This window comes from Quercus robur, chromosome 2 (assembly GCF_932294415.1).
Source record: "Quercus robur chromosome 2, dhQueRobu3.1, whole genome shotgun sequence".
In the NCBI taxonomy this organism is placed as follows: Eukaryota; Viridiplantae; Streptophyta; class Magnoliopsida; order Fagales; family Fagaceae; genus Quercus; species Quercus robur.
In genome coordinates, this window is record NC_065535.1 from 69524892 (window position 1) to 69548879 (window position 23988).

The 23988-nt window shown below is 35.5% G+C and overlaps 3 protein-coding genes across 7 annotated transcripts; 1 reads left to right on the forward strand and 2 right to left on the reverse strand.

The window, feature by feature from the left end:
• Positions 1-1558: 1558 nt before the first annotated feature.
• LOC126714765 (protein WHAT'S THIS FACTOR 1 homolog, chloroplastic) lies at positions 1559-6139 on the reverse strand. 4 transcript variants are annotated; one of them, XM_050415058.1, is made up of 6 exons: positions 5784-6139; positions 3445-4764; positions 3275-3328; positions 2840-2904; positions 2102-2720; positions 1559-1867 (listed from the first exon to the last, which is right to left on the reverse strand). In XM_050415058.1, the coding sequence occupies exon 2, from the start codon at positions 4711-4713 to the stop codon at positions 3457-3459; it is 1257 nt and encodes a 418-aa protein (XP_050271015.1). In that variant the 5' UTR covers positions 4714-4764; positions 5784-6139; the 3' UTR covers positions 1559-1867; positions 2102-2720; positions 2840-2904; positions 3275-3328; positions 3445-3456. The 4 variants fall into 4 exon arrangements, with proteins under 4 accessions (XP_050271015.1, XP_050271013.1, XP_050271011.1 ...); XM_050415056.1 differs by having other exon boundaries at positions 1559-2720; positions 3445-4745; XM_050415054.1 differs by having other exon boundaries at positions 1559-2720.
• A 1921-nt stretch (positions 6140-8060) lies between these two features.
• Positions 8061-18606, reverse strand: LOC126714766 (SAGA-associated factor 29 homolog A-like). Of its 2 annotated transcripts, none has more exons than XM_050415060.1 (9): positions 18203-18606; positions 12570-12663; positions 12340-12416; positions 11211-11317; positions 10982-11067; positions 9913-9966; positions 8961-9114; positions 8769-8782; positions 8061-8332 (listed from the first exon to the last, which is right to left on the reverse strand). In XM_050415060.1, exons 1-9 carry the CDS (start codon positions 18318-18320, stop codon positions 8230-8232), a joined length of 807 nt encoding a protein of 268 aa, XP_050271017.1. In that variant the 5' UTR covers positions 18321-18606; the 3' UTR covers positions 8061-8229. The 2 variants fall into 2 exon arrangements, with proteins under 2 accessions (XP_050271017.1, XP_050271016.1); XM_050415059.1 differs by having other exon boundaries at positions 11211-11320; positions 18203-18605.
• A 2636-nt stretch (positions 18607-21242) lies between these two features.
• LOC126702461 (uncharacterized) lies at positions 21243-21821 on the forward strand. Its single transcript, XM_050401163.1, has one exon. The coding sequence runs from the start codon at positions 21243-21245 to the stop codon at positions 21819-21821; it is 579 nt and encodes a 192-aa protein (XP_050257120.1).
• The last annotated feature ends 2167 nt before the right edge of the window (positions 21822-23988 follow it).

The following is a 23988-nucleotide window of genomic DNA, read 5'->3' on the forward strand; positions in this document are numbered from 1 at the left end:
GGCGTGTTTCTTTCTTTGTGTGGACTACTGTATGGGATAAAATCCTTACAGGTGACAATTTGAGGGGTAGAGGGATGGACTTTGTTGACTAGTGCATTATGTGTCATTGTAATGGGGAGACGATGGATCATTTGCTACTGCATTATGGTAAGGCTTACTGATTATGGAGTTTGGTGTTTAGATCTTTTGGGATTTCTTGGGTCTTGCCAAGATCAATTGCAGATACTCTCTTTGGTTGGTGGAATTGGCCTGGAAAGCAGTCGTCTAGCATTTGGAATTTAGCTTCACTGTGCTTAATGTGGTGTCTGTGGAGGGAGCGAAATTGGAGGACGTTTGAGGACATAGAAAGTTCCGATGACCAGTTATTGGCTTCTTTCAGTGGCTCCCTTTTTGATTGGTCTAGGGCTTGGGGACTCACCTCTAGTGATTCTCTCCCCATGTTCCTTAGCTCCCTTCTTTGTAATTAGTATCTTTTCTTTATTTTTTTTATCTTCTTTTTCTGTAAATTTTATCTCTGCCTTATGACTTTATGCATGAGGTAGTTTTTTTTAATATACATCTTTATTACTTATCAAAAAAAAAAAAAAAAAAAAAACACTCAAATTGTGTAATTTACTCAAACTAAAATGCTAATTTAAAATAAGGTGAAAAAAACATAAAGAAATATAATGCCACAAATCATTAAATTAAACAATTAAAAATAATATTAGTACTTTTTACCATCTATATTTTTTAATAAATTTGAATTTAGAATAAGTAATCTCAATCTAAACCTATCTTTTCCTATTTTTAAGTAAGTGCATTGAAATGGACCAAAGTATACTAAATGGACCGAGTAGACCAATTTGGACCAAATTAAACCAAGATATACCAAGTCATTGGCCACATCACCCTTTTTTTATTTATTGATTTGTTCTAATTTTTTATAATATTAAATATATTAACCACTTGACTTTACACATTCAACTTGGATAGTTTTTTTTTTTTTTTTTTCTAATAATATCTTAGTTGGTTTAATATATTTAATATTATCAAAAAATTAAAGTAACAATTCAATAATAAAAAATGGTGACTTGGCCAATGATGTAGCTCTACAAGACCGTAATAATCTTAAATGCTACACTAAATTTTAGATATTATATAGATATATAGATAGGTGTATCAAGATCTTTTCCATGTAGGAGTTTAAAGGGAGTTTCCATACCTAATACTGGTGTAGGATGAGGATCTATCAGAAACACTGTTGTGGGGAATGCTTCAACACACAAACTTGGTACTTTACCATGATACGGTAAAGTGAGACCCCATTGATTCTACTATATGGCGGTATTTCCTGGAGTATTAGGTATATTTCGAGGACAAGACATTGTCTAATTTTGCAATGGTTAGATAAATATTTTGAGAATTCCATCTTTCCAAATCCACCACCTTCATCACTTTGCAAAGCTCTAATTTTATGCTTATGTTGTAATTCCACCAATTTCTTGAATCTTTGGAATCAATCAAAGACAATGATTTATACCTTAAAGTATACATCCATGTGTAGATAAAGGACACATAGTATCAAAAAATTTGGACAGAAGTAATTGGTGCCATGCACCATAGATCACAATGTATCTTATGTAGTGGAAAATCACTATGTGCCTTGTCAACAAGATATGGAAGTTTACAAGTTTTAACCATCTAACTTCAACAAATGGATTTTTGCTTAAGATAGTAAATAATTTTTGTATAGGGTTTCCTGACTGTTGGTGCCAAATCTTCTCTAAAGCTTTCATTTGTAGAGAACAAAGCATATGCTTCCTCCCACATGCAAAGACCACCTTTTCCATGACCATGAGGCAATCTCTTCTATGTTTTCTCATCTCTAATCACAAAGCCATTGGATGAGAAAATGGTGACACAAAATAAATTATCAATAAGTTTTCCAACAGAAAGCAAATTCTTTGTAATATTCAACACCAACAGAACATTTTTAAGATCCTGTAATCCATATGGAGTAGATATAGACATATTTCCAACTTGAGTGATTTTATACTCTTCCCGTCACAAATAATAGTTATATCTGAACCTCAATAAGGGTAAAGTGAGTGGAGTTTACCCGTATCATTAGTCATGAGAGGTTGCACCTGACCTAGGAATCCATTCAAGATCTTGTGGATCAGAGAAAGCCATTACTGCCACGGCTTATGGGGATCTCTTCATCTTGATAGGCATGATTGTATCTATTTCAACAACTGATAGCTTTATGTCCTGGTTTCTCACATATTTGATGTATAACAATCACCTTTTGCTTTTGAGCATTGTGATTCAGCTGTTGAACACGTTGTTGTGTTTGTCCAACTAGTCTTTTCGAGGTACCTAAGAAGTAGGCTGTTGAGCCCAAGTGTAGTGAGATTGAGTAAAGCCATGTCCTTTTGAGCATTGTGATTCAGCTGTTGAACACGTTGTTGTGTTTGTCCAACTAGTCTTTTCGAGGTACCTAAGAAGTAGGCTGTTGAGCCCAAGTGTAGTGAGATTGAGTAAAGCCATGTCCTTTTGAGCATTGTGATTCAGCTGTTGAGTACATTGTTGTGTTTGTCCAACTAGTCCTTTCAAGGTGCCTCAAGAAGTAGGCTGTTGAGCCCAACTGTAGTGAGATTGAGTAAAGCTGTCCATTTGGATTAAAGTTGCCACCTCCACAATATCCTTGACTACAACTGTTTGAAGACCGTCGACCTCTATTTTGACATTGAGCAAACAATGCTTTATTTTCATTCAAGCTGTGATTTTCTTGTCTTCTTTCACAGATTGACAAGAGATTAACAAACTATTCAAAAGATGGTAAAGGAGATCTTACCTGCATGGCTATGACAAGGTTGTCATACTTGCTTCCAAGTCCATTGAGGGCCCAGTTGACTTTGTCTGCATCATCAACAGGTTTGTGTATAGCAGCTAGTTCATCACAGATGACCTTGAAGGCTTCAATACATAAAGATATTCATCTAGGGAACGATAATTCTCTATAACTAAATCTAATTTGTTTTTTGTTACTTATCAAAAAAACTAAATCTAATTTGTTTGTGCCAGGAGAAACTATCAGAAAGCCAATAAACTCAAGATCACTCCATAATCTTAAAATCATCAAGACATAAGAGAATTCTCCACATGAATCAAGTAGCATGCATAATAAGCCATGTAATCATACAAAATAATGTGACAGAAAAGATAACATTGAAGTATCTAAACAGAACTTTGACATTGAGTGGATTGGAGTCAATAAAAAGAGAGTTACCTTTGACCACCACCCTCATCATCATCACTCAATCCCTCATCTAGTACTTCAAATCTGCACATAAGAGTTACTTCTTCATAAGAAATATTGGTGACATGTAAGTCATGGAGAACTCCAAGACTGTGAATAAATACATGCAGAAAGTTGATATCTTAAACACCAGAACGCACCTCCATTGAAGTTTATGGAACAACATCATCAAAGAGAATTTTATAAAACCGTTTTCTTTCTTCTGGGTCAAACAGACCTCCTAACTTGTCTCCCTGGTCATCATTTTCAGACATTTCAGAGTTTCTATCCTTGCTTTTGTTTAATCTACCTAAAACCATGTCTTTCTTTCTCTTCTCTAAATTCACCAAATAGTGCCTCTTATTATATTCATGAAGTCCCTCCTGCATTAGCTCCCCAAATCTTTCCTTCACAACAACTAGAGGATCTTTATCTATTAGTTCTGACCCATTATATCCCTCTCTAAGAAGTACAGTATATATTTGATACTTATTTGAAACATAAAATATGCCAGGGTGCTTAAGCAGCAGAACATTCAATTTCTCTGGCATGCCAAACTCTCTCCTAAAATGGCCTAGCTTCACTATTGACACTTTCTTCCACAGTGTCAACGACAATAACTCGTGCACCAAGCCCACAGTCCTCTTCTCCGACTCCTTCGATCCCTCCAATAAACCTCTGGGGTCCAAGTAGGGTGAAATATAAGGAGATGCATTAAATTCATGAAACCTTTCCCATGACTTCACCCAAGTTGAGGGCAATGAACATGAAAAACATGGCTGAGAACCATGCTTCCGAGCAGAGGCTTCAACTGTGGAAACTGCTAAATCAGGGTTCCAAGAAACCAGTTCAATTTCCATTGAACTCCGTCTCCCACTATAATTAACTATCCGGAACATATCCGAGTACTTCGGCACAATTCTAATTAGATAGTCATCTGGAAAACCAAAGTTCCTCTTTAATTCATTAAGTTTCATAACATTGAGTCTATGATTCAAGCTCATCATAAGCAACTTTGCCAATCTATCAACAAATATCGGTTCCTGATTATCTTTGACAGATTCTTCCTCTTCTATCAAAAACATCATCCGTTTTGTTAGCCGGCAATAGTACTCGTCACCAACAAGATAAACTTCAAAGCAGCACGGGTATTTTTTAAGCCAATTTATAGCTTTTCCTTGGAGATCAAGGGTCTTGAATTTCTTCTGCAGGAATTTCACAGATGCTGCCTGGTTTGGGCATCGAAGAATTATGTTCTTGATCTGATTATTGACTATCCATCGACGATTTCTAGACAGAGCCGACTCGAGATCTGGATCCTTTTTCATTGACCAGAGTGAAAAGTTTCGAATAAAGTACTGAAGGGGCAGCGGAGCATCCACTCGATGATTACTATAATTAAGGTTTTGCAGAAGCATTTTAATCACCATTTTGCAGTTCTTTACACACACCTCTTCAATATCTAGCAAGAGTATATAACCCTGAGAATGCAAATGAAAACCCAATAACTAAAATTTTGCTAGGAAAAATAGTAATATGTTTCCATTTGCTTATATATACAGTAAAAGGGTGACTTATCAAAACTATACAGTAAAATGGTTCAACAGAAAATGGGGTCATTATATATAAATTAAAAAAAGGGTTGAAAATTATTATCCCAAGCAAATTAATAAGGAAAAAAAAAATTGCAAGTGATTTCAAATCCCATTACAAGCTCTTCCCACCTCCATTAACAATCATATAGTAGATTCCAAGATTTTTTTTTTTTTTTGGCCTTTCAGGTGAATTTCTTTTAAACAATCCGCATCAAATATAACCCAAAGAATGCAAATGAGAACCTAGAAATACTTAAGCTAAACAACCAAAACATTGCAAGGAAAACAGTTCTTTTTTAATCAGTGAGCTATGCACTAACCCAGTGGGTCTTGTACCCACAACCTCACCCTTCATCCATTATAATGAAATGAGAAAGTGCCATTTGAGGTATAGCTCATTGGCCAAGGAAAATAGTAATATGTTTTCCATTTGCTTATAAGTACAGTAAACTAGTTGGAGAGAAAATGGGGTTTCTATAAACACAAAATGATGGGTGGAAAACTATAATTCTATGCAAATTTCAAGCAGGAAAAAAACAATTGAAAGTAATGACAAGTAAAATCCAATACAAGCTTTTCCTACCTGCATTAACAACTATATATAGAAGCTTCCAAGATTTTTTTTTTTTTTTTTTGGATGAAATATTTGAGAACTATCCACATAAAAGGATTCTGTGTATGTAACCTTGATAGCACTGATATGGGTATTGTGCATAGCATAGGACTCATTGATACAACCCCACTAATCTAAATTTCATATCTAGCATCCTAGTGAAAAAGGAGAAGCATAAAAAAATTATGAATATATTAATTTGAATCCAAATTCACAAAAACAAAAAGAAAGAAAGAAACTTTAACGTAGTTTTGCTAAATGTAATTTAAATAAAGAAATTAGGGGGTTTTACCGAATGTAAAGGTGTGAAGAACTATGAAGAAAGCCCTCCCTGTGCAACTTGCTGAACTGGGTTGGACTCGATTGAGTTGAGTTGGGACTAGATAAGGAGCTTTGCCAAATGCGAATTATTGTGTATGAAGGAAAATAAAAAAAACAGAGCAGAACGATTTTATCAAGGACAAGAATTTGGATGAAACAATAGAAACCAAAAAGAAAGCACCAGAGCTGTGTGTGTGTGTGTGTGAGAGAGAGAGAGAGAGAGAGAGAGAGAGAGAAAGTCTGCAAAAGAGAGTGTCGGGGTCAGAACTCCGAACTCGGACTTTGCATTCGCTTCTTTTTTTTTTCTTTTTTTCTTTTTGGTGAAAACTTGTATTCGTTTCAGTACATGAGTATTGGGTAGTGTTGTTGTTGTACATGTTATTGTTTTTTTTTAAAGGTAAAAGTTTTTTTTTTTTTTTTATTCAGGTCCCTAACTAAGTAAAATTTAATCTTATAATTTTAAGAATAGTTCTTTTATAACATAATTAGACGTAAAGAATTTTTCTAAAGGAGAGCCTTTTGCATTTATGAAAAAAAAAAATCCTTTAAACTTTATTCATCCCTAAAATTTGTATGATTTTAGTTTCTATCCTTAAACTTTAGAAAATTAGTTTTTCATCCCTAAACTTTTAAAAATTGTATACTTTCTAAATTTATATCTTTACACTTCTTTAAAAAAAAAAATCATCCCTATTCTTTTTTTTTTTCTATATATATATATATATATATATATATGTATGTATGTATTTACGTCCTTATTTTTATTTCTAAACTAATGGGGAAAAATGCTTTTTAAAAATTTTTAGGGACAAAAAAAATTTCATGCAAATTCCAAAGGCAAAAATAATATTTTAACCTAGTTTTATTATTGTGCCAAAAAGGATGGGTGAGTTCGGTGCAAAATTTGTTCGATAAACTGCTCAGGGCTTCCCATGGTTTAGTAAAAAGGGTAATCCCCAAGTTGGTCTCCTCTTACCTAATAAGAATGATTATCCTTATGACCAATCAAATTAAACCTTAGATTTTTTTATACAAAAATAATAATAATAATAATAAATTTCTTTTACCCTCCCTATTTTTACCCCTATACTATTGAGAGGGGGGAACTATCCTTAAAATTTTTGAGAGGCAAAAAACAAAATTAATGTAAATTCAAGGATGAAAATTATTTTTTAACCTAGTTTTGTTGGTTTCAAATCAAACCTTGAACTTTTAAAAATCATATCAATTTAAACCCCTAATCAAAACCAAAAAGTTCATATTTAAATTGATATTATTTTGGAAATGTAGTATTAAATTTGAAAGTAACAAAAATATAAGGTTTAACTTGTAATAATCTTAAACTTAAATGTTTGAGTTGAAAATTTTCAAACTATATATGATTTGATTTGAAACTACCCCTAAAATATAAGGTTTAAAAGTAATTTACCTTTCTAAGAATTTTTTTTTTTTTTTTTTTTTTTTTTTTTGAGAAGAATCTCTCTAAGAAAGCTAAAGCACATTTTACACACAGTTTGGAATAATTTTTATTTTAACATGAGGTGTACAGCAATTTCACTCCCACGCCTTCAAGTAGGTGAATCAATCCATTCAAAATATGAAAATACCATAATAGTCACAAAGCAAAGCTAAGCATCTAATTTCATCATTAGTTTCAGGTTTATGAGTTTATCTAATAAAATTATGTATTTTATATCTTCAACTTTCCTTATATAGTCTATACCCACGAAACCTCCTCCCAATACAGTCCTCATTGCTAATCTTATCTCATTCACAAAAATACCTACTCATGTAGAAATTATTTGATGGAATAAAAGAAAAACTTCTATAAAAAAAAATAGTGCTAATCAAACAAAACTTTAGCTACTTTACCAATATTGTAAGAACCAACTTCAAAACTCACATTGCAAACATATTTTTTTGGTCCCTAAAATTTACACGAAGTTCTTTCTCATTTATGAACTTTTTGTTCTTAAACTTGAAAAAAAAAAAAAAAAAATTATCCCTAAACTATTTAAAAAGATTTTTTTTTGTCCCTTGACTTTAAAAATAACTTTCGTAAACAATAATTGCATACCACTTGTTCACCTCTAGCATGCCCTTTTTTTTTTTTTTTTTTAAATGTAATGGTTCATGTCAGATTCTCTAATGCTAAAAATAGTACCACTTGGTTCGAGATGTAAGAAAAAAGTTAACGGGAATGGACAGAAGAACAGAAAGTCTTGGAAGTAGAGAGAGAGAGAGAGAGTAACAAGGAATAAATTTTCCTTCTATATAACATAGAAAAGTAACAGAAGATAGTTTTACATTATCGCCTCCAAATGACCAAAAGAGGAACATAATAAGGCATGTCAATGTTCAGGTTCACAATGCTACATAACACTAGAGATTTATACATGGCTATAAACAGCATGAATTCATTGACGAAGTTCCTCAGGCAGAGCTACCACCTTTTGGAAGGGTACCGTCCTTTGCGGCAATGCTCCATTTTCCTCATCATCGTCAAATTCCAGTAAATAACTGCCCAACCAAAACATGATATTATTGACAACATAATATAAATAACTTATTAGAGTGAAAATTTCTCAGGTTTCAATATACAGAAGATTGATACATTTGGAAAGTGGAACCACATGGCAATGTCATCATTCTTCTGCATCTTCCTTACAAAAAGAGATGACTTTGCTAAAGAAATTCAGCCTATTTGTTTCCTTAAAAAACGTTAAAACAATCAATTTTTTTTCTCATATGTTTATCATTTCAGTGACTAAGGAAATCAAATTACATAAGAAGCTATGGTATTAAAAACTGTGCGCCATAACCACCTACAAGAAACTAATAACACAAATTGAGGTCCTTTTTTTTTTTTGGTTGGGTTCCCAAAACGCAAAAAATTTTATGCACTCTTTCCAAAATTATACACTGACGATAAAAGACAAAGAATGATATCACTTACTCATCCGTCTTCCTCTGGATATATTTTGAACCATTGACAGAAGGCCACAACATGCAAAATTACGACTAGTAGTTAGATTCACCAAACTCTCAGGCATATTTAAAAGGAATGTAAGAATCTATAGAGTATTGGAATTCACAGGAAATTAATAATAACTTCTGTTCAAGTAAAGAAAATAGATAGAAATGTCACCTTGCGATGGCCATTAACAACAGTTGCCTTATAAAGTGCGGTCGTTCCTGGATAGACAGCCAAAACTTGACTTCCAGTAGGGAAATCTTGGACGTTACTAAGATCATTTTTCTTGGGGAAAGGAATTATTCTCGACGTGGGCAGCTTGTACTTTCTAAGAGCAGCAAGGAAAAAAGAAAAAAGAATGTCAATCTCAGATGAAAATAGTTCAATTGCATAGAAACGTAAACCATATTATTCCTCCACGCAACTAACAGTAGGACAACCAGCACTCATCATTACTTGCCAAAGAAAAAAAAATGATAAGAAAAGGCAACACTCAGCATCTCTGGCCAAATCCAGCTCACCACGAACCATGTAAGTTTCAATCATAAATCTGAAAGACTTATCCACATTCTTTACATATTTTTAATAAAGAAAGTCACATCTAGCAATCACCAACACATAAGGACTCTTCATAACAAACTGGCCAGCTTAGAGACCAATTTAAATCAGGGCAAAAAGAAAAGCAATTTTGACACAACAGAGTACTAGTCACAAAGAGGCATCAAGAAAAAAGAAAGGGGGGTGGGGAGGGGGTCTTTAAAAAAAAATTGGAAAAGGCTTTTCTTTTTTCTTTTTCGTATTCCTTTCTCTCTCTCTCCCTATGTTTCCTTGGTGGAAAAGATGCAGTCAAAAGTCATACAACCCTTATAAACAATATGATTTTCAATAAAATTAAGCCTCTTAGATGTAGTTTAATTCCAGTAGAAACTATCTGTAAGCTAATAAAACCCAGATCACTCTATAACCTAAAACTATTAAGATGTAAGAGAATTCTCAATGAGTCAAGTAGCATGCATGGTTAAGCCAAGTAATTATACAAAATTATGGAAATAGAAAGATAACATAGAAGTATCTAAATAGAATATAACATTGGGTAGTCAAATTGGAGTCAGAAAAAGACAGTTACCTTTGGCCTCCACCCTCATCATCATCACCCGGTTCCTCATCTAGGACTTCAAATCTGCAATTAGAGTTGCTTCTTCATAAATCAGGAATAAAGTAATCTCTGAAGGTAAAACAATTTTTATTTAAAATAAAATAAAATAAAATAAAAGACCTAGGATAGTGATGCAGGTAGTACAACCAGAATTATTTGAGACTTATTATTCAAGAATTTTTCTTATTTGAGATACCATATTCATTTTTGAATTTTGAATTTGGGCTTTAAAGTAGTGATGCAGGGAGCACAACCAACATAATTTAAGAGTTTATTATTTCATTTTTTTTTTTCTTATTTAAATACCATATTTCATTTTAGAATTTTGAACTAGATGTTTTGTTATCCATTTTCTACCTACCCATTCTGCATCAAGAAGAATATTCCTTATCCCTTTGTTCCATCACTAATTACTTTTTTTTTTTTTGAGTAAATTCCATCACTAATTACTGGAAACACAAGATAAATGCAGTAACTTCTATCTAGGGTAAAAATAAACCAAGCAGATCACAAACAGTATGATGTTATCTCCACAACAAGCTCATTCAACTTTGTATATTAAGCAATCTAGATTAACCCTTATGGTATCATTCCTCAATGACTCAGCCTCAAGCAGTCAAGTTCTACTTAGGCATGTGAAATATGGAGCATATAATATTTCTGAGTTTGACGGTTATATTCATTTGGCATGTGTTTAAATGCTTATACATTGCACCTAATCAATAGAAAAGCTGCATCTCCTCCATGCCTTAATTCATTCCAAAATAAGTTCATAGCCCAAGCTTCAACTTGATGTTGAGCCAGGCAATTGAATTGGTGCCACAATCAAATTTGATAGATAAATGGGAAAGTCATAAGATGAGCTTGGCTCTTTTCTTTTTTTTCTTTTTCTTTCTTGAGCTAGCTTCAAGCTCAAACAACACAATTATCATTTGATGAGCTGGCTCAAACTCATGATGATCTTGAAGAAGTGCTTTAATTCTCTGACAAAGTTAAAATAATGACATGATGATGTCCAATTTACAGGAACTAAACTTACTCTCTTGTCTCCTTATCAAAATGCAGAACTTTTACAACAAACCACTCATCCTTATCAGCCTCATCTAGTCTGACTCTAGCTGCTACCTGAAATAACAATTCACATTAATAAAACAGAATGGCACAAAAAACCATTCAAGAGAAAGAATTTGTTCACCAAAAGAATTAATTAGTTGGATGTGGTATCTATAAAGAAATCATGCATGATTAAAAAATATATCATAATATACCTGTTCACCCTTTAAATTAGAACAAGCCTCAAGTTGACTTCGCATACTAGTGGAACTCCTTGAAATATCTGAATCATTCTTCATTCTTTTCCTTTTCTGATCATTGCCTTCTGTAATTTATGTATTGTCAGCCAAATGAACTAAGTATCTAATTCCATAAAGCAAGACAAGCATCTCGTTAGAATCAGCCATGAAAATGCATTTTACTGGCTTTGTGTTTTATATTCACAAGCAAAGCTGTACAAGTTGATGACACTTAAATGCTAATTTATATGCCTTTTTAAAACTTATTTGTGAGAGTTTTGCCCGTCAACCACCAAAACTTGATAACATGCCACATCCATTGTTGTTGATGCAACTATCTATCACAATGTATAGCAGACACAGTCAATGATTAGCAACAGGATTGCAGAGTAATTTTGAAAACTGAAAAATATGCTTCAATTAACTAATTAAAAGATTTAAGTTATTAGCTTGTCATGAAATGCCCAGCATTAAATTTAAGAGTGCTGTTTAAGATGGCTAATCTTGAAGTTCTTGGCATTTGATCCTCTTTGGAGCACTAAATGGAAATCCAAAGACTACAGGTAATCTAAAGACTAAAAGTAATTAAAAATAACATAACCTTTTTTTAAATGCAAAAGTACACATGAGAATAGCTAAGTTCCCGCTGTGAATCAAGAGAATTGCAATCTGACACGCACACAAGTTCTTTTTATCTCAACAATATAATAGGCATACATGCTTATCTACACTCCAATTTCTTCCCATCAAAGTCCAAATGCATAACTCTACACGGCTAGTAGAATATGTATTGGAAAGTAGCCATAAAAGAAAGATGAAAGTAACCAAAAAAAAACACTTTGTAAACTTTAAACATGAAAGCTTGATTACAAGGTTACTGATGCATAACTCCTTATGGCTAGTAGAATATGCATTAGAACGTAAATTAAAAACAAACCAAGGCTAGAGACATTTATCAGCTGGTTATTATTATTGAAAACTGTTTTATTTATATAAGCTATTTATCACTGAAAACCTTAAAAAGGAAACCTTGATCAAAAGCTTTCAGCATTCATTAATGTGTCCATAATAACCAATCTTATGGCTCAAAGATTCTATTACAAACCTATCCTTCTTCGTGGTTGTCCTGAAGGCCCGGAAGGAAGCAGAGCATCAAGTTGATTTAACAACATGGTGGAAACGCTACAGCCAAGTACAATACTGAGAATCATATATGGTGCAAAATACATTTCTTTAAAATAAAAATAAATAAAAAACGAAAGAAAGTAGAAGATATCAACTTTATAAAAGTTATAGAATGGACATAATCCCAAAAAAAAAAAATATTGGACATACGTTACTTCAGTCTCTGACAGCTCTTTTGCATGAGTATACAAAATTTTCAACCTAGATAATGAATTATCCCCAGGCTTCTCAACCACCTCAGGAGCTGCAACAACATACAACAAAAGATATAAAAACCAACTACAAAAGAAAACAGAACTAGAATGTCAAGGAAGGATATTGGATCACATTGTAGTTTACTGCCGGAGACATTGGGATGGTAGTGGTGGGATTCAGTTGCATGGTTGTCAATGACAATAGTGGTGGCGGAATAGGTAAATGGCTGAAATTGAGATGATAATAGTGATGTATGGGGGTCAAGATAATAGTAGCAGTGGGTTAGTGATTGATGGTGGCAACAACAGTCTTAAGGACTAGCAAAAAGATGGTGGAAAGGTTATTGTTCTCAACTAAAAGTGGAAAGGTGACTGCAGTGAAAGACAATTATAGTGGTGGCAGTGGTGTTGTCAATTAGTAGCTTTAGATAATTAATTAATACGAATCTTCATAAAGTATATAATTTATGTTAGCTTAATGTAAATAATTCTTTTTTTTTTAAATAGGTAAGATAAGATATCATTAAAAAAAGACTATGACATGGAAAAAACATGAAGTAGCCACAAAAATACAAAAGAAACATAAAACTATGTACAATAAGAAAGGGACTCTAACTACATCGGGAGGGACTCAATAGATGTGAGTCCCCAAATCTGTGACCAATCAAACAAAGTCCCTATAAAAGAATCAAGATGTTGCTCCCTCGAGCATTCCATATCCTCAAAGATCTTGTTTCTCTCCCTCCAAATACACCACATCAAACACAATGGCATCAAATTCCAAATTTCTGAAGAATGCTTCCCTAGCCAATTCCTCCACCTGAGCAAAAGATCATTCACCCTCTCAGGAATCACCCATGCAACCCCAAAAGATTTAAAAACAAAATTCCACAACCAGCAAGCCTACCCACAATGAAGTAAAAGATGGTCCACTAATTCCCCATCACATCTACACATGCAACACCAATCTACTAAATAAAAGCCTCTCCTCCTTAAACTATCAGCTGTGAGAATCTTTCCCCAAGCCACTGTCCAAACAAAAATGGAAACTCTCTAGGGAGCCTTAACCCCCCAAATTGCTTTCCAAGGGAAGATAACAAAGGATGATGCCCTCGGCCCACAATAAAAAGATCGAATCTCAAACTCCCCATTCTTCCTCAACTTCCACCTCATCAGATCTCCAACCTCATCAGAAGGAATATGGATCTCCAAGATGTGATTAAAAGCCGCCACTACATCTAGTTCCCAATCATTCATGGAGTTATTTTGGCATCAAACAACCATTTAGTTAGCATGGGGGCTTTGGCAATGCTTGCTTGAGGGAGAAAAAAGGTGGGTAACTGAAAAGGGAAGGATGAAAGTGGCTATTCTTTGTGTAATCCAGTGGAGAAGGGGAAGAAGAGTGGCAGATTGCATGAAGCCCACCCCCTCCAGGGCCCTCCAACTTGGAGACAAGGTAGGAACAGGCAAGAAAAAGAGTGTGTTTTAGTTGTTAATAACTATGAAACAAATAACATAAACCAAACGCTTTAGAAAAAGTTAATGTTCCCTTCCCTTCAACATTGTTAGACTTATGGTTAAGTGAATAAATTCACCATTTCCTAACAGCTTAAACTTTTGGGACAATCGGTAGTTTAACATAGTATCAAAGTAGGAGATCCTGAGTTCGATCCCTGGCTTTACTCTACCTCCCATTTAAAATTTAAAATTCTCACTTGTTAGGCCTCCACAAGTGAGGGGGAGTGTTAAACTTATGGTTAAGTAAATAAATTCACCATTTCCTAACAGCTTAAACTTTTGGAACAATCGGTAGTTTAACAAACATCATGCAATCAAACATAGTCCAATGGACAGCAGCAGCTATGAGTTTGGAGATCATGAAAAAGTTATCATTAATATGCTCAATAAAGTAAGTTTGAGATGTTTTGAAACAATCTCTTACAGAATTTAACTTTACTGACTTTTATGCATAGTTACAGAGAAGCAGCCTCTTATAGATTTTGGCTTCATAGGTAATTGTCTGTACAATTGAAGTAGAATATATGAAACATAACAAATGCATGCAAAGGAAGTTAATCTGTAAGAATTGATAGAAGCCAAGATATAGGCCTCCAGTTACGCAGACCTATGGCATAGATGTAAAAAGAAGACTGCCAACTAATGATTGGGCCTAAAGACCTAATCCTAGTCATTTAATAATTAGGGTTTCTTTTATGAAATTTGATGTTTTCTTTTCCTGTTTGGTTAGGCGTTTGAGTTCTTTTCTTGCAAGAAAGTAAAGTTATTTTCTATCCCTACTAGGATAAAATGTTTGGAACTTTATTTAAAGAATCCAAGACTTCAGTTTTGTTTTACAGTTTGATCAATTAATAAAATTTCTCTTAGAATTTTATAATGGTTTGATGTTGACTCCAGGCAACCCTAGGTGCTAACTCCTAGAAGTTTGTATTCTCTTGCTTGGTGCTAACTCCTAGGACATCTATCTTTTATTTTTCTGTTCTTCAAATTTATTTTTGCATCGTTTTGGTTTTGTCCTTTGTCAAACACTTGACTCTTGCACAAAGGTTGAAACTGGCATATGATTTATTGCATCAGTATTCATTTTTCTACATGTACCCATTTATCTTAAGGTCAAGTTGATGTGCATAGATTTTTTTATTATTGAGTTGTACATCACCCTTTCTTACCTTACATAAATGGGTAATATAAAAAAAATTAGTAATAAAAGTAACATAAGATTACAATGATATCATTTATAAGAGGTTTGTGTGAAAAGATGTACCAGTCCTTATATGAAACAGTGACTGTATACACTCAAATAATCATCGGAGGATCTAACTAGCTGTATTCCCTTAATGACATATTCTCAATACCACCAATATCCCGATCAAGCATCCTTAACGATCTAGAAGCTAACACAGTGATCCCTCTTGTCATCTTAAATCCATGTTTATTTATCACTAAAGGAATCCTACCAAAGTTGAGCTCCTATAACCCATAAACTTGATCTAATATGAACTCTAGTAATCCAAATTAGGCACCTTTACAGACTTAGCACAAACTACTAAATTAAACAACAAAATTTAGTTAAAGTGGTGACCTCCCCATTGATCACAACCGAGTGACTAATTCCAGGTCCACAATCTACACATTTTAATCCCATGATCAAATATAGGCTTTCCTAAAAATGAAAACCAAGGTAGTAATTTAAACTTTCTCACACTCATAAATTGATAAAAACCACCCACGTCATCCCTTCAAAACACATCCACATTCAATGACACCAAAACCAATTGTCAACAAAGCTCATAATTAGAAACAAAACCTAGCTAGCTTAGGATTTAGACTTCTCCAGATTTCCTCATACCGATTATCTTCATTCTATTTTTTCCATTGAAGTACTTTCAGACTCTATTCCTAAACTGAATCAACCCTGTGACTCTTTTTTTTCCCCCATTCAATATACATATGAAACAATTTTCAATTATTTGACATAAACTTTCTAAAGTCGGGTATATGAATCTGTTTGGAATTTGGGTGAGAAAAAGGAAATTACTATATTGCTTAAGAAATTAGATACCTAACTAAGCAATTTTAAATTTTTCTATTACTCCCCTATGTTCTTTAACAGATCCAAATGGAGGCTTAATCAAATATTATCGCATAATGTATTCCTTCTTACACATGTACCCATTTATCTTAAGGTCGAGTTGACACGCATAGTAGATATTATATTATACTGTTGTATGTTACCATTCCTTACCTTTCATAAATGGATAATATAAAGAAGCCAGTAATAAAAGGCAACATATGATTACAATCATATCGTTTATTTTTAATAGGTAAGTAAGAAATTTTAGTAGAATGAAGGAATACGCCTCCAGTAGTACAAAAGATTCGTACTGGAACTGCAGAATTAAGATATATTACAGGAATCTAAGGAAAAAATATATATAGATCTCAAGTACATGGGCGTTACAGCCATCAAATCAAACAGAGATCTTAAGACAATCATCTTAAGCTCCATTGCTGTGCGTTTTGTTACTTCAAAAGCCTGATTGTTCCACTCAAGCCAAATGATCCACATAAGGCACAAAGGAATGGCCTTCCAGCAATTACCACCCGAGTTTGCTAAAGCGACCCATCCAACCAGCCAACAAGTCCACCACATGGCGAGGCATAACCCATTGCACACCAAATAAGCACAAAACCAAAGACCATAATTCCCTAGCCTAGAATACTCACACTGCAGCATAATATGATCTACATTCTGTCTATTCTTCTTACACTAAAAGCACCGGTCAACAACAATAATCCCGCACCTCCGAAGTCCAAAGGTTATCTAAAGTCAGAATTCTCACCCAAATGGTAGTTCGCACAAAAAAGGACACTTTTAAAGGGACTTTGACCTTCCAAATCGAATTCCAGGGAAAAGAGTTAGATTCCCCATTAGAAAGCAGTTTCTAAAAAGATTTAACCTCAAATAACTTCCATTCTGTGGGTCTCCAACAAATGTGATCTTCAGTTTCCAGCCTTACAAGATATCATTTATGACAAAATAAGATACCGTTGAATATAATTATAAGAGGTTTGTATGAAAAGATGCATCAGTCTTCATATGAAACAGTGACTGTATACACGCAAATAATCATCAGAGTATCTAAGTAGCTGTTTTCCCTTAGTGAGCATTTGGATCACGTCCACGTTTGGACGTTTTGCGTTTCAGCCCCTTTTTTTTTGGACCAGCGCCTGGTGCACTGTTCATGGGACATGAACAGTGCATCAAGCATATGAACACTGTTTTTTAGTGTGAACAGTAACCAACAATTTTTTTAAAAAAATTATTTTCAACAAAATAAGCGGTATCCAAACACACCCTTAATGACATATACTCAGCACATCTGGTATCCCTACCAAGTATCCTAAATAAGCTAGAAGTTAACACAGTAATCCCACTTGTTGTCTTAAATTCACATTTATTTTTAACTTAAGGAATCCCGACAAAGTAGAGCTTCTATAACCCATAAAGTCGACCTACAATGAACTATACAACAAAATTTAGCTAAAGTGATGAGCTGATGAGGTCCTCATTGATCACGACACAGTGACCTATTACAGGTCCACAATTTACACATTTTAATCCCATGATCAAATAATTCCCATCTTGACTTCCCCAAAAATGAACACCCAGATAGTAGTTTAAACTTTCTCACACTCACAAACTGATAAATAAATAAAAAACCACCCAAATCATCCCTTCAAAACATAACCACAGTCAATGACACCAAAACCAATTGTTACAATGCTCATAATTAGAAAAAAAAACCCAGCTAGGATACCTCAAATAGCAGCTAATTTCAATCAAACCCATCTCCAAAAAAAAAAAAAAAACTCAAAGCATTCAAACACATAACTATAAAAATTTTAAAAAAATTAAAAAAAAAAAATCTAAACAAGAACACAAACATTAACTAAATTAACACATACCCATTAATCCAAGGTACTAAAAGATAAAGACTGAACCTCAAGTTTCAATTTTTATTTGAATTTATAAATTTGGGTCAATTAGTTAAAACAGGAAAGGCTTACTGGCTTGAAGCTTCTTATGCATCTTGTTGATCTCGACCAGCACTTCCTCTTGTTCTTTCCTTAACCGATCGAGCTCCTTTGAGTTCTCCAAGATTCCGGAAATCTCCGGAGACGACATTATTTCTTGCCGACAAGTTTAATTTACAACAACTACAATTTCACTTTCATCATCTCGATTTTACGACGTTAAAGAATCCCCAAAAAAAAAAAAAAAAAATTTTAATTACTAACTAAAAACTAAGAATAAAAGTATATTAATGTTACAGACAAATTGCTCAATTTTGTAGTTGCTTGCTGGGGTTTGAGAATTATTGCTAAAGGCAAGGAAAATAAGCGATGTCGTTTTATGAACGGTAATGTTTGTTTGTTCATCGAATCAGTTGTTGATAAATAGGTTTTAAAAGTAGTATTGTATTATGGGATTCTTTTTTAGTTTGGTATTTATGGGATTCTTTTTTGTGTGACTGAGGTTGCCAGTTGCCACGTGGAGGATTGACAAGTAAGGTGAAACAAACTTTAATGGTGTTTCTTTAACCGAAGCTTCTGTTTGGTTGCCACGTGTGATATTCCGATTTCTTTTTTTTTTTCTTTTCTTTTCTTTTTTTTGTCAATGCATTTGACACAAGTTATTGGGGTCTATGTTTGTTTGGAACATAGGAAGGCCACATCATTCACATATTTTCAACTCTCTCTCTTTCTCTCTCTCATTTTTAACACATTTTTTTCATATTAATTCTCAAATTATTGTTACATTTTTTCCAACATTTCTCATCTCCCCAATACTATTTGTTTTAATATCACTTTTCCTCTAACCTTTTATCTTCCCCACACAAAAAAGGTTCTCTCTCTCGATTTTTTTAATTATTTTTTGGTGGATTTTTTTTTTTTTTTAATCCTATATCTCTAGTTTAGGTTAATTATAAACCTTTGTGTTCTTTAGAAATCTACTTTGGATTGATGTCATTTAGTTTTGTGTTTTTAAGTTTTATTTTTCTTTTATTTGGTTGCATAGATATTATCCTATTGCATTATAAATATAGTATATATGAATATAGTTATATTCTATTACATAGCATGACTATGATAATTTGAGTTTATTATTATATTTTTTTAATTATTTTTCTTCTCATCTAATTTTCAATAAATTTGTTATTATCTCTCATATTCTCTCATAGAAAATTATTTTTTCTCTCTCAATTTTTTATTATTTATTGCAACTCCACTTTAGGTTGATGCATGATTGTGTTTTTTAACAACTCTATTTGGGTTAGTACATTTTGGTGTTGTATTTTTGAGTTCCCCAACACAAGTAGTCTCTCTCCCTCTTATAACTTTAGCTTGATTTAATACTTAATTATTTTAGAAGTGAGAATTTTAATTTATATCAAAGCACAATTTTGGCTATGTATTTGAATGTGTCTATCAATTATTTAAGTAATATTAAAACGTAATTTTGATATGAATTTTGATTATCATGATAGTCTCATTTAAAAGAATGAGAAATTTAAATAATTTATTTAAAACTTAAAAGTTTAGTTGTAGAGAAAAAAATTTGGAAAAGCATAACATACTATAACATAATTTGATAGAATATGAACCATCTCATAAAGGAATTATATCAATCAAACACTACACCAATTTTGTAGCTAAACTTTCAGCCAAACAAACCTAAAATCCTAAACAACAAAGTTTAGCTACAAAATTGGTTGTAGCCTTAGATTACAAAATTGGTTGTACCCAATATCTTTTATTAGAAGAGAATTTTGACAAATTCACCATTAGATAATGTACGGCACGAGACTCCCAAACCCATTTGAGCCTTGGGCCTTAAACCCCAACTTTACCATACAGCCCAATCCTCTTGACCAAAACTGGACTCTAAGCCTGCTGAGGCCACGGGCCTAGGCCTCATGACATGACATTCGGCCCAAAACCCATTGAACAAGCCATTATGACATATGTTCATCATAGTTCATAGCCTGGGAGTTACCCGGCAATGTACACCTCGGACGGGAGCATGATTGATCGGGAACACTGTATCCCAGTTGCCCGATACTGCCTTGGGAAGTATTGCTACCGAACATCTCTTCTGGAGTGGGGAGCCAGCTCCAATGCCACTCTCACCACATCCCACTCCTAACTAAACACCCACTTATCGATGATAACATTGGACCTCATCTACCATTAACCACAAGAGTAATCATAACTCCCCACTAATTATTAGGCTATAAATATGAGAAGAGAAGAGGGGAAATGGTCGTTGAAAGGCTCACAAAGAAACGGAGGGTAGAGAGAGTGAGTGTACCAAGCTAGGATAGTGATAATAGGGAGAAAGGGGGGATTTAGTTCCATTGGGTCTTAGTATAAAGAACTACCCAGAGTAGGAAATTCAAAGCTCATATCATAAATAGATTGTGAGCCCAAGTGAGGGTTGGTCCACCAACCCTAACTTTGGCGCGCACAATTAGCGCCATCTATGGAAATCTCCTATAAAGTCGTGGTTCAATTGAGACTCACGCTCGGGAGAATATCTGAAAGACGTTCAGGGAGTTACGCTAAAAGTTGTTTGGTGGGATCTTCTCAGGGATCCACTTGGCGAGAACAAAGTCACAAGAGGTACCAAGATAGGGATCGTGGACAAGAGGAAGAATGGTCCGGCCTTGGAGAGGGGTCGTACCAAACCCATCGGACAATGTCGAGTGCTTCAGGGTACGGGTAATTTGACGAGAGAGATGAGAAACTTGAGCGGTTACACAGACTAGTGAGAGACTTGGAGTTGGAAGCAAAGGGTAGGCACCGGAGAAGGGATTGAGATAATCAAGAAAGGAGATCTGATAGTGGGGAAAATCGTTATGGGATAGGGTCCAATCAATCTGGTTCCCGTCGACGTCGGGATCGTTCATACTCACGGGAATCCTGTCGACACTGAGACCGCTCACACTTACCGGAGTCTCGTTAACGTTGGGATCGTTCACGCTCACGGGAATATGTAGATTAGGGTTCAGATTCCCCAGATGAGCGACGGCCCCGTAATGCCACTATGGACACTATGAGCCGTGCCTTACGCAAAGCTGCTTGGTCGTCGTTCTTAGACGACATTGAACGAGCCCAAATGCAGAGTAGATTTACGTGCCCACCGTTCAATTCCTACGATGGGAAAATGGACCCAGTAGAACACGTCAGCCATTATATCCAGATGATGTCTTTGCATACTCACAATGACGCATTGATGTGTAAGTTATTTCCTTTGAGCCTCAGGTCTACTGCTTTGAGATGGTTTAATGGGTTACAGAAAGGATCCATTCACAGTTTTGCCGAGTTAATCCAAGAATTTGGTGTTCGGTTTGTAACTTGTAGCCAGGTACCACAAGCAGTGGATGCATTACTGTCTATGAAGATAAGGGTTGGGGAAACCCTTCGCAGTTATGCCAGTCAGTATTGGGAGCTTTATAATGAGATTGGCGGGGGCAACGAGAAGATTGCGGCGAGCACCTTTAGGATAGGGCTACCTGAGGACTCCGAACTACGGGAGTTATTGACGAGGAAGCCTCCCGAGGATATGAGGCAACTCATGAGGCATATTGAGGAGTATAAACGCCTAGAGGATGATCGGATGTAGAGTAAGGGCAAGGCCCCGGTAGTGAACCGTCCTTGGCATAGTGGATTTCAGCTAATGCCTCAAAAGGATTTAAGGATATAAGAGCCAGAGTTGCGACTAAGGGAGGCAAACACGATGTTTAAGGAGCCGGTACACAGAATCATAGACTGGATCAAAAACGAGTTGTACTTCAGATTGCCAAACAAGATGGGGGTGACCCGTCTAGGAGAAACCAAAATTTGTATTGTACCTATCACAGGGATAAGGGGCATACCACCGAGTAGTGCCGGGTGTTAAATGACCATTTAGGACAGTTAGTGAAGGCAGGATATCTGAAGGAGTTTGTGGTGGATTCGGGGGACAAGGGCACCGAGCAAGGTGCTCAGCGAAGGGGGCACCCTCCCTTTCCTCCATTAGGAGTGATTAAAGTCATCCATGTCGCCCCGAGGGGTATTGCTATGGCTATGAGCAGAGGAGTTTTGACCGTAGCACCCGTGGGAAATTGCTCGAGCGAGCAACTCCCTAAGAAGAAGATGAAGATTGGTCGAGAACCCATCGCTTTTAACGACGATGATTTAGAGGGAACAATCCAGCCACACGATGATGCATTGGTGGTGACGGCCCGGATAAACAGTTTCATAGTAAAGAGGGTAATGGTAGATTAGGGAAATGGAACCGATGTGATGTATCCTGACCTGTTTAGAGGGTTTGGACTAAAGAAGGAGGACCACTCAAAATATGATACGCCCCTGGTCGGGTTTGATGGCCAAGTGGTGATTCCTGAGGGGCAAATATCACTTCCCGTGAATATGGAAGGAAAGGAAGTAATAGTGACTTTTATAGTTGTCGCTTCGTTTTCTCCTTATATTGCCATTCTAGGAAAGCCGTGGATCCGCGCGATAGGGGCAGTCCCCTCCACCCTACATATGAAGGTTAAATTCCGCACCGAGCAGGGTATTGCTTTAGTAAGGGGAAGTTAGCAGGCGGCCAGGCAATGTTTAGTGGCCGCGGTCAACTGGGAGCATAAGCAGGCTAAACAGAAGGACATCGCTGAGGAGGCTTCTTTATAGCAATTATAGGAGTCCTAAGAGGGAATGGGGGCTAGTTGTGTCGAGGAATTAATTAGAGTAAAGATACTACCGGACGTTGATCGGTATTTTCAAATAGGGGCAAGTGTGGGAGATCGAGATAAGGTAGAAACGTTGTTATTTCTTATACAAAATGTAGATGTGTTTGCTTTGAGCCCATATGAGGTGCCTGGGGTTAATCCTAAATATATCGTTCACAAGCTTAACGTAGACCCATCATTTCCTCCAAAGAAGCAAAAACCAAGAAGGTCAGCTAAGGAACACGTTGAGGCAGTGAGACAGGAGGTCGAGAGGTTAAAAGAGGCCAGGGCGATAAAGGAAATCTTTTTCCAAGAATGGCTAGCAAATACCGTAGTGGTCAGAAAGAAGAACGGCAAATGAAGAGTTTGTGTAGATGTCACGAATTTGAATCGAGCATGCCTAAAAGACCCGTTCCCTATGCCAAAAATAGATCAATTGGTCGATGCCACTTATAGGCACCTGAGGATAAGTTTCCTGGATGCCTTTTAGGGTTATCATTAGATCGCTCTAGCTGCCGAGGACCAGGAGAAGACGGCATTCATCTCCCCTGATGCGAACTACCATTACACCGTGATGCCCTTCAGGTTAAAGAATGCCGGGGCAACATATCAACGAATGATGACAAGAATGTTTCGGGACAAGATTGGGCATATGGTTGAGGTGTACATTAACGACATGGTGGTAAAAAGTAAACAAGAGACGAGGCATATAGAGGATCTCTAGGGGGTATTTGAAGTTCTTCGGCAACATAAGTTGCGCCTAAATGCGGACAAGTATGCTTTTGGGGTGGAAGCTGGCAAGTTCCTAGGATATCTGATCATTAATCGTAGGATAGAGGTCAACCCGACCAAATTGAAGCTGTACAACGCCTCAAGTCGCCGGGCAATCTGAAGGAAGTGCAGGTGTTAACCGGAATGCTAGCTGCCCTTAATCGGTTCATTTCTAAGTTTGCCGACCGCTGCCGTCCATTCTACCAACTTTTGAAGAAGTGGAAGGGGTTCTAGTGGAATAAGGAATGTGACAGAGTTTTCCAGGATTTGAAGGAGTATTTAACGCGGGCATCCATGTTAATGGCCTTG

Coding starts and splice junctions, on each gene's coding strand:
- LOC126702461 (XM_050401163.1), top strand. CDS start 21,243: ATGGACACTATGAGCCGTGCCTTACGCAAAGCTGCTTGGTCGTCGTTC.
- LOC126714766 (XM_050415059.1), bottom strand. CDS start 18,320: ATGTCGTCTCCGGAGATTTCCGGAATCTTGGAGAACTCAAAGGAGCTC. Junction 12,664..18,202: donor GCATAAGAAGCTTCAAGCCA/GTAAGCCTTTCC, acceptor ATGTTGTTGCAG/CTCCTGAGGTGGTTGAGAAG. Junction 9,115..9,912: donor GATGAGGGTGGAGGCCAAAG/GTAACTGTCTTT, acceptor TGCTGCTCTTAG/AAAGTACAAGCTGCCCACGT.
- LOC126714765 (XM_050415056.1), bottom strand. CDS start 4,713: ATGGTGATTAAAATGCTTCTGCAAAACCTTAATTATAGTAATCATCGA.